The following is an 11,276-nucleotide window of genomic DNA, read 5'->3' as shown; positions in this document are numbered from 1 at the left end:
GCCACAAAGGAACCAATGACATTAATAAACCAGTGAGAGGCAGCAGTGCACTAATATGTTGCGAATTTTCTAAATAAAAAAGAAGAAGAAAAGAAAAGTTTTTGAGGTGGGTCAATAGTTAATCTGCAGTTATTTTTCACAACTTACATTCACTTATTTCCCAAAGTCATCTCGAATGTTGTTTCAATACAACTGAAATATTTGAAAGAACATCACATTAACCTAAATTGATGTTAATTTTCATAAAATGTTTTTTGTACCTACCATCATAGTTATTAATGGTCCCTTTGGTTGGGCAGTTGGAACTTTATTTATTTTATTGTAATTTTGTTCCTATTGATGCAGCAATGCAACTTGGAATCATAATAATTGATTTCAAGGGACAAAAAGTAATATGCAGGTTGCTTTTAGAAGGCAACCTATTTAAATAAATCATTAGCTTATATATTTTTAATATTTACTGATGATCTTTTAAAACTTCATTGTTCTTCATATTCATAAACACCTTGATACACCTAATTGGGTTGAGATTATCATTAACCAAATGTGGTGATGGGCTCGAGTCACAGACAGACTTCAACATTCAGCACGCTAATCACAACAATGGTAACAATTCAGTTTTATTTATTTTTATTAATTGTGACAATAACCATTTTATTATTTTATTTGCTCTTTTGTTGTGCTACTATTGACACAAGACAGTAAATAAATTTAGCAAATAAAAATAACAACAGTAAAACAAACCAATTGCATAATTTATGCATGCTGCAATGCACTCTGGGAGTCAGTGAGTAGCTATACTAAGTGAAGAGTAAACCTTAAGTAAAGGATCAAGTAGCCCCTACAGTTCTTTTTTAGTTGCTAGAACTCTCATGTAAGTAAACTATACTAACTAAGCATTTGTCAGTACAGCATATTATTTCTATTTCACTTTACTTAGTTGTTTTAAGGCAATCGGTTTCCATTCTTTTTTTAAGTAAGCCCAACTAATTAGATTTTACAGTGTATGTATGCGGGTATGTATTCAACGATGTGTAACTTGCATTATTGTGTTGTATTATGATTATTACAGTTTTTGGGTGTAATAATCAGGGGCTGGAGTGTAGGTGTCAGGTTTGGGTTGATGTCTTTTATTTTGAAATTTATTTTTGGTTTGTTACGTCACTTGTTTTAGGTGCATATCACCTGTTAGTTTGCGTGTGGTTGGCATGGAGGAAGGAGGGTGAGCAGCTGGGGCGCTCACTTTCTGTTGACCGTTTTCATTTTCATTTGATTTATTTCATTTAATTTTCTTTTGCTTACTTTATCATCATCATCATCATGTTGCTGTTCTTTTAATGTTACAATAAATTATCACCTGGATCAGTGGAAACGCGTCATCTTTAATCCCTCTACTCAGCCTCTTAGTGGCTACTGGCTGCCGCTATAAGGTTAATACTATGTCTAACCATATTGAGTGAATGTTTGGTCCAGCACTTGGAAGATTTGTTGACTTTTCCTCTTATTTTCAGAGTCACTGAACTAAAATGTACATTAACAACATAGTGAAAAATGAAATGTCCCTCATACATTTGTATATATAGTTTTGTTTGTGTTTTTGTTTATTATACTTTGTTATAAATTATAATGTGATATGTGATGATATGTATTTGGAAGAGCTTGTAGTTGTGTACAGTCAATATTCTACTTCGACAAAAACGGTTAACTTAGGGTGACCATATTCTGAGAATCCAAAAAGAGGACACCCTCCCCAGGATGCGGTGGGCAGTGGCTGCATTTAAAGTGTTGAATTAATGACAGTCAGTGAAATTAGGTAAGAAACCCGGACATTTTATGATATTTTACAAAATCCTCACGGACATAATTTTATAGCCAAAAAGGAGGACATGTCCGGGGAAAAGAGGACGTATGGTCACCCTAGTTAACTTGTAGTAGAGGATGTGTTCATATTTGTAGTTTGGTTCTTTTGGTCACGAACAAAAAAGAAAATGACACTTCTAATCCTGGTGGTTGTTGCATTACAAGTTAGTCATTATTATTATGTTTTCTTTTTTTTCCCCTATAGGGTGCTGTCAGATCTGTCTCAATTGGAGCATTAGTTATATGTGAACACAAAGTATAAAGTCGGCGACACCAAAGCTCCAAAAGTATCAAAAAAGTGTTATTTTTTTTAAAAACTATCGCATAGCGTACGTAACGTTTCGAGCATGCAGGCTCTTCATGAGACAAATTAAACACTAATGGAATGGAGCCGGAGCGGATTCGCTGAGAGGAATGTACATGGGTGACGAAGTTGCAGATGGACAGGGTGTCCAAAGCTGGAAACGGGAGCTGGTAGACGGTGTGGTAGTCTTTGAAGCAGTTCCATCCGGTTAGATATGAGGAAAGAGTGCTCGGTGCAAGACCGTTGAGTATGGTTTCTCGGGAAGCACTTGTGAGAATTCTGATCTGAGGGGTTAGATGAAGATGGTGGTAGAAAACGGTGGAACTGGAGTTGGATGAATGTCCGATTCTGGTAGCCTGGAAAAATCCAGACACTAATCTATTAAGATTAAGGGTCTGGGATCAAGCAATGAAAACTGTCTAACTGAGGGGCGGCACCAAGCATGCATTTGAAACTCTAACTGCACGCAATTGGATAACGCCACGACCAATCACAACAATACACGCATAGCTACCAGCAGAGCTAAATGATGTTTCATTAACAAAGTTCGGGAGAAGCGCGTCAGATGCTTAGCGTAAACATCACAAGTCAATCAGCGCCATAGGTTTAAATACAGCTGACTCACCTAAATTCACTCGATGGTTTATCAGTAAACCTCCACCACCCCATCTCATCACTCCGAGTTCTCGCTACTCCTATTGGGGGGTAACGTACTCTGGGTTCGGGCCACTCCCGAGCTCGGAGCGCTTCACCGGACAGCACGCCAAACATGCACTACAATCCTCCTGCTAATTATATGTAAGCGAGAACTCGTGAACTGATAGATTAAACTCTTGCCGTATCCAGTCGGCAAAACAGCAAAAACGTCCTTCTTGCAAAGGAATGATTCAAGTTTTCGGTTTTCTGTTCCTCTTTTATATGGAAAGCCAAGCCTAACTCGTTCATTGTAGCGGCCAAAGCCGTTTCAAACAACGTGTTGTTCATCTGTAGCGACAGCGATCTTTCAAAGTTTACTATATGATTCGGACGTCGCAGTGCTGTCATCATCAGCTTAGCTCGCCTCTGGCCCGCCTACATCAGATACACCGATTTGATTGGTTCCCACTATTGCTTACGTATTGCAGTAACCTGCATCATTGCTCAATGCCAGAGTGTCTTGCAGAGACAATTCAAATTGTGCTCTCGCGAGACCTCTGGATTTCCAGGGTACGATTCTGGAGCTAAGAGCCTGAATTTCTGAAAAGAGAAACGGGAGAGTGAGTCAGCTATGGCGTTAAGGTGGCCTGGTATATGAGCCGCTCTGAGAATGAACTGGTGTTGGGCAGAGATGAGTGTGAGCTTGCGCAAGAACGGCATGATGGCAGTTGTGCGAGATCTGCCTTTGTTGATGATCTCTACTACAGCCGTATTGTCTGAGTGAATGAGTATTGATTTTCTTGACCATTCGTGCCCCCAAAGGATGGCAGCTATGATAATGGGGTATATTTCAAAAAGGGCTGAAGAGAAAGCGCCTGACTGAAAGCTGAGGGGAGCAAACTCTTGGGGCCATTTTGAGGTGAACCAGCGACCTCCGTAGTAGCCACCGAAGCCTACTGAAGGTGCGGCGTCTGTGTACAGTTGAATGTCGTCGGGGTAGGTGAGGTTTTCATTATAGAAAAACGAGATGCCGTTCCAGGAAGTCAGAAATTGTTGCCAGAGGCGCATGTCTGTTTTGCATGCGTCGTCTAACGAGACTCTATCATGAAGAGATGGAATGGATGGGGCTTTTGACAGGAGGTGAGACAGAAAAGGTTTTCCTTGGGGAATGATCCGGATGGCATAATTGAGGTGGCCTAGAAGGGACAGTAACTGTTGTTTGGTGCAACTGTCTGCGGCTAGAAAATTGGAGAGGAGAAGTGAGATACAATGGATTTTTGTGAGGGGTAGAGATGCTTGGAAGGACATTGAATCAAGAGTGATGCCTAGAAACTCGATGGAGGTGCTAGGCCCAGAAGTTTTCTCCTCGGAAAGAGGGACACCGAGTTCGGTGAAGACTGTAGTAAGGGCGGAGAGCCCTAGATGAGGTGGTGCTGATGGAGATGTAATTACTAGAAAATCATCGAGGAGGTGGATGATATATGGGAGTTTGTGGTTATTGAGTAGAATCCAACATAGGGCCTCTGAAAGAGAGTCAAATATCTTGGGGCTACTCCTGCAGCCGAAAGTGAGGCAGACTGTGAAGTAGTAGGCTCCTTTCCAAAATACTCCGAACAGGTGCCAAAAATCTGGATGAATGGGTAGAACCTTGAAGGCGCTTGTGATGTCTGCTTTGGCTAGCCAGGCTCCGTGTCCCGCCAAGCGAATTAGATTGATAGCGTGGTCGATTGTTGCATATTGCATGGAAAAATCTGGAGCTGGAATGATACTGTTAATGTTTGGAATATGGGTGCCGTGGGGAGAAGATAAGTCAATGATTAGTCGTTTTTTACCGGAGTATTTGCGGGTGGCGATTCCGATGGGGCTGATTCGCGTGACTGGGAAAGGTGGTTTCTTGAAAGGGCCTATCATGAATACTTTCTTGACTTCGGCTGCTAGCAACGTGTCGGTTGTGTTTGGTTCTGATATGGCGGATTGAAGGGTATGCGAAAAGTGGGAGGTATCGAGAATAATATCTATGCCAATTCGAAATATCATCGCTGGTTCTTTGGGACGTGCGGCGAGATCACCGGTGCTCGCTGGCGGGGGTGGTGCGCTGGGAAAGTGGCTGCTGGCTGGCAGAGCGCTGCTGCCTATAGTTTCGGGAAGAAACGAGAGAAACGAGATGAACGATACTGATGTGTAGGTGTGACTAAGTAAGTTAGGTTGTTCGGCGATTGGATGTGTGGTGAGTGAGGCGTGGTCCTGCTCCCGAACCTCAGTTAACTAGTTAACTCCCTATGTGGTGACATGCCAATCAGCTAATCAACTCAAAACACCTGCAAAGGATTCCTGAGCCTTCAAAATGGTCTCTCAGTTTCGTTCACTAGGCTACACAATCATGGGGAAGACTGCTAATCTGACAGTTGTCCATAAGACTATCACTGACACCGTTCATAAGGAGGGTAAGCCACAAACATTCATTGCCAAAGAAGCTGACTGTTCACAGAGTGCTGTATCCAAGCATGTTAACAGTAAGTTGAGTGGAAGGAAAAAGTGTGAAAGAAAAAGATGCACAACCAACCAAGAGAACTGTAGCCTTGAGAGGCTTGTCAAGCAAAATCGATTCAAGAATTTGGGTGAACATCACAAGGAATGGACTTACCACACACAGATGTGTTAAAGAATTTGGCTATAGTTGTTGTATTCCGCTTGTTGAGCCACTCCTAAACCACAGAAAATGCCAGAGGCGTCTTATCTGGGCTAAGGAGAAGAAGAAATAGACCGTTGCCGAATCATCACAATTAAAAGAATCAAAGACTTAAACTACTTCAGTCTGTGTGCATTGAATTTATTTAGAACACAAGTTTCACAATTTGAATTTAAATTACTAAAATAAATGAACTTTTCCACAATATTATAATTTAATGAGATGCACCTGTACTTATTAAAAATTAACTGTATAACCGGAGCAATCACACCAGAGTTTGTTTTAATCAAACCAAACCTGCCAAGTGTGTACAGCAAAGCAAAAACAGTATTAAAGATGTAAGTTTGAATTACAACATTCCTCATCTCCTCAGCCATGATTTTTATTTGTGATTTTAATATTCTGGTGAAAGTTGTGCATAAATGTCATAAAATCGTATGGCCAAAATGTATATGAGTTTGTTATCAGCTCAAGCTCAAATCCTGCCCACTTGTTTGCATTGTCAGCACATGCTTCAGTGCTCTGAGAGTGTTTATAGAGCTGTGAGTTTAACACTTCATCACTGACAGCAGAACACAACACAATCTTCATCATCACACAAGACAAAACTACAACAACAACAACAGCAATGAACAACATCATCATCATCCTCATCTGGACTGTTGCAGTGTTTATTCAAGGTAAAATACAAACAGTTTGACACTAATGTTGGTGTTCTTGTAAAAGTATATAATGTAGTTTAAAACATTAACTGATATAATTTTCTCTCCTTCAGAATCCAGAGGAGTCACTCTGACTCCACCTGAACCTAAAACTGTCCAGCTGGGTCAAACAGCCACAATAGAGTGCCATCTAGATATAGGAACACACCGCAACTACTTATCCTGGTATCAGCAGAAACCTGCAGAAGCTCCTAAACTCCTCATATATTATGTGAACAGACTCCAGTCAGGAACTCCATCTAGATTCAGTGGCAGTGGATCTGGCAGTGATTTCACTCTGACCATCAGTGGAGTCCAGACTGAAGATATAGGAGATTATTACTGTCAAGGTGAACACTATATCAGTGGCTGGTTGTTGACACAGTGATAAAGAGTCGTACAAAAACCTCCATCAGTCAGAGTCACAGTGACTGCACTGATACAGATGAAAGATCAACACTGATCAACACGGACACACATAATAAAACAAAAATTAACAGTCAACAAGAATATTGTATTTCTAAAGAGAATGAGTCAGTGTTTGAATATGATCATCATATTTTAGGTATAAAATATGATCCCTGTCAATCAAACTGAACATACTGCATTCGGTCACTTCTGCTGCTGGATGTGATGCTTTCCATTTGACCCACAGAAAGATTTACATTCTTACACAATTACTATCAGAATGACTGACTCTTGATTTGCGATCATGGATTTTTATGATTTTAATGAGATTATAATATATACACTATTTTTTAAATGTAATGAGTTTGTCTGTGTGTTGCTTGACTCTTGCAGAAGTGAAACTGCTGTGTTTCAGTCCAGATCATGTAACCAATCAAACAGTGACACTGGGAGTGTGGGCTGAAAACCCCATTTGCATTGTCAGGGTGGAGTGACTCTGATCCTCTCAGAATAGAGCAGCTCTGTCTCCAGAGACCATCTTCAAACCCCGAGAGCTTTATTTGACTAGATTTACTGCTTCTGGAAAGCACCTGGACAAATACTACATGCATCTTCATCTGTTAGTTGAATGAAGTTGTCAGACACAAATGGAGTTTGTTGAGAAGCTTTATTGAATGTTACAGCAAACACAGCAGATTGAAAGATCAGCCAGTGCTTTGACACTAGAGCTGTCTTTCAGTATTGAGTTGTAAATGACTACAGCTGCAGCTCTAGACTCTTGTGAATCCTGTCTGACACAGGACACTCAGATACGGCTCATCTTCAGCGCTCTGAGCGACTAACACTGACTCTTGGCGAAGGAGACCTCATGAGGAGCTCCATCGTGTGTTACTCTGCAGACGTACAGCTCTCCCGCTTCCCAGCGTGCTTTGCTGAGGGTCAGGACGCTACTGCGGCTGTAGCGGCCGTCCCGCTCGCTCTCTGCGCTGGTCACGACCCCCTCTGTGACCTCTGAGCCGTCCAATGTCCAGCTCACCTGTGCCCCCTGTGGAGAGTAAGAGCTGAGCAGACAGAGCAGTGCGGCTGAGTCTCCAGAGATCTGCAGAGAAGACGGCGGCAGCAGAGACACTGAGGGCTTCACTGTGGGACCAGCTGCAGGAGACAAACACAACATATGTTCCTGTTATTATATAATTTAAACCTACACATAGTTTCTATTTTAAATAATTTACAATGTGAAATATAGAACTTTTATTATAAAATGTATTATATAATAGTATCATTATTTTTCAATAACAACACTAATTTAAAAGATAGGAAATAACACAAAATTACAAACTGTAGCCACAAAATAACAAACTTCTATTTTGTGACTACAGACCACATAAAAATTTTATTATCGTAATTCAAAATCAACCAAATCATAATTTTTAAATGTACATATTATTATTATTATTATTATTAAACTTTATTACGGACACATCATGGTCCAAAAAGATTTTGCTTTTTTTTTTTTATTATTATTTTTTCTGGTATTATAAAACAGAATTATTCACACAACATGAGCAAAACAGATTGAGAATCATTCCTTTTTTCTATGATAAACTATGGACTCATATAATATGAACTATAATAATCATAATAATATAATATGAACAACATATAATGAATGAAGGAAAAAATAAATCTGTGATAACTTATAAACTCAAAGCGGTCCACATGATGGAAATTTGTCCTGATAATTGTTTGTTCAGAATGAATAATTCAGTACTTCAGAAGGTCTTATTTTGACAATAACAACAATTTCAATTAAATATAATACAGTTGTAGCTAGTTTAACATTTTCCAAAATCAATAAACATCAATATTTTTATACAAGGGAAGTAAATAGACTTACCGAGCATCAGTTTAGTTCCTCCACCGAATGTGTACCACAGTGCTACAATCTAATGAAACGCTCGTACAAAAACCTCTATTCCACTCGAGTGAACACAAACTCCAGCAGAGAGAGAGCAAACAACACTTCAACACACTGATAGTAGTCCTCTGAAGTGACCTTTGACCTCTTTTATCATGGATGATGTTGTGGAGTTTCTCATAATAATTCTTCAGTAATTTCTCTGTTCATCATTTGCTGCTTAATTGATTCACAGAAAAAAAAACCTGCAGCTTCAAACTTGAATTTTGAAAATTGAATGCACAGTCTAGACTTGTTTAGTCTAGACTTATATTAACTGTTTACGAGACCTGGTGATCTTCATACAGTCATGCAAAAAAAATCCCTTGATCCAATGATCCTTGACCCCTTAATTCAATGATTTAGCAATATTTCTGACAGCGAATTTATTTAGTAAATTTTGGAAATTAACAATGTTAACATACATTAATGTTGTCTGTTAAATTCTAAATACTGAAATACCATTTTCTGCTTTTTTAAAAATCTTTTTATTATTGATTTGTCGTTTTAATGTACTACACATGACACAAGTCAGTTCAGTTAGAAGAGTTTATCTTTTTACAGATGTATTTAAAAATGTGGGTCACCATGTTGAGATCACATGACCAGCTGAAAACTGTTCCTTTTTTTACCTATTATCATATCTGAGACTGCTAGTGACAGAATAAATAATTAATTGGTTAAATATGCCTGTGTTGATAATTCCACAACAGGATTGAGTGATGCTTCATTCAAAATTATATGCATCAGTATAGAGTTGAAAAACACTGTCACATCAGTCAGTGAAACAGCAACAAAAACTAGATAAAAAGGTTTGTCAAGACAAACTTTAAGTTGGCTTGAGAAAGCCGGACCAGAAAGTTTAAATAAGTTTAAATAAGTTTAAAAAGTTTAAAAAGTTTAAAAAGTTTAAAAGTTTAAAGTTTGATGGTTTTCATTCTGAAATAGTTTAAAGTTTTCAGCAGTTTTAAAGCTTGAAGATAGATAGATAGATAGATAGATAGATAGATAGATAGATAGATAGATAGATAGATAGATAGATAGATAGATAGATAGATTTCAGTCTGAAATAGTTTAAAGTTTAAAGTAGTTTTAAAAGCTTCAAGTTAGATGCTAAGGTTCTCAGAGTGGTTGCTGGGGTGTTTCTATGTCGTTGCTAGGGTACCCGGGGTGGTTGCTAAGGTGTTGCTATACGGTTGCTAGGGTACCCAGGGTGGTTGCTAAGGTGTTGCTATGTGGTTGCTAAGGTACTCGGGGTGGTTGCTAGGGTGTTGCTATGCGGTTGCTAGGGTACCTGGGGTGGTTGCTAAGGTGTTGCTATGCAGTTGCTATTGTACCCGGGGTGGTTGCTAAGGTGTTGCTATGTGGTTGCTAAGGTACCTAGGGTGGTTGCTAAGGTGTAGCAACTAGTAAGTCCCTAGCATGATTTTAGCAAGACTAGCAAGTCACTAACATGATTCTAGCATGACTAGCAAGTCGTTAGGATGATTATTACATGACTAGCATGTCACTAGCATGATTTTAGCATGACTAGCAAGTCACTAGCATGATTCTAGCATGACTAGCAAGTCACTAGCATGATTTTAGCAAGACTAGCAAGTCACTAACATGATTCTAGCAAGTCGCTAGGATGATTATTACATGACTAGCATGTCACTAGCATGATTTTAGCATGACTAGCAAGTCACTAGCATGATTCTAGCATGACTAGCAAGTCACTAGCATGATTTTAGCAAGACTAGCAAGTCACTAGCATGATTGAAGTATGACTAGCAAGTCGCTAGCATGATTTCATCATTACTAGCAAGTCGCTAGCATGATTTTTAGCAGTACTAGCAAGTCGCTAACATGATTTTAACATGACTAACAAGTCGCTAGCATGATTTTAACATGAATAGCAAGTTGCTAGCATGATTTTAGATGACTAGCAAGTCACTAGCATGATTTTAGCAAGACTAGCAAGTCGCTAGCATGATTTTAGCATGACTAGCAAGTCGCTAGCATAATTTTAGCATGACTAGCAAGTCGCTAGCATGATTTTTAGTAGGGCTGGGTAAACAATATCGATTCTCCGATTTTAATCGATCTTCAGTTTAACGCAACGATATCGATTCGGAAATCCCCGAATCGATTCTTAATGCGCGTGCTTCAGCTTCACTTAAGAGGATATGAATATTCACCTCTGGTCCTGAAGGTGTCACTATCAGCTGCTTTTTTTGCAGAAAAATCTGGTGATCAAAAATGGTTAGGCTGTAGTTAAGAATTGTTAGTTTTATGGACAGTTAGAATGTTTTGGCTTTATGATGGGCCTGTTTTGAACGTTTTGAATTTAGAAAAATGTTGCATTTCTTAAACATGTTTGAAGTTCTAAATAGATTTCACTGTTGCACATTTACAGTCTTTTTATTTTTTTTACAGTAATGTGCATTTTGCAGTTTGTTTAGATGGTGTACAATGGATGCACATATTTATGACTTCTTGTTACAGTGTTCATTTAAAATAAAAGTTGTTTAAAAAAAACAACTGTGTGCACCCTGTTAATAATGTAGATGTGTATTTCAGTAATAAACTTAAGTAGGAGAGTTTCAGTTACCAGCATTTATATCAAAATATGGATCCCATGTCTGCAAAACTAACATTTTAAATAAAATATTGATAGCTAATCGATATCGAATCGAATCGAAATCGAATCGAATCGAATCGAAACCATAAAAATAAGAA

General features: G+C 38.8%; 1 gene segment (V, D, J or C); it reads right to left on the bottom strand.

Moving 5' to 3' along the window:
- Positions 1 to 7,260: 7,260 nt before the first annotated feature.
- Positions 7,261 to 8,566, bottom strand: LOC141333059 (immunoglobulin lambda constant 7-like). The segment is given in 2 exon segments: positions 7,261 to 7,750; positions 8,496 to 8,566. Coding segments are annotated over 2 exon segments (321 nt in total).
- Between the last annotated feature and the right edge of the window lie 2,710 nt (positions 8,567 to 11,276).

Source organism: Garra rufa, chromosome 4, assembly GCF_049309525.1.
Source record: "Garra rufa chromosome 4, GarRuf1.0, whole genome shotgun sequence".
NCBI classification, from domain to species: domain Eukaryota; kingdom Metazoa; phylum Chordata; class Actinopteri; order Cypriniformes; family Cyprinidae; genus Garra; species Garra rufa.
This window is presented reverse-complemented; position numbering and strand designations above follow the sequence as displayed.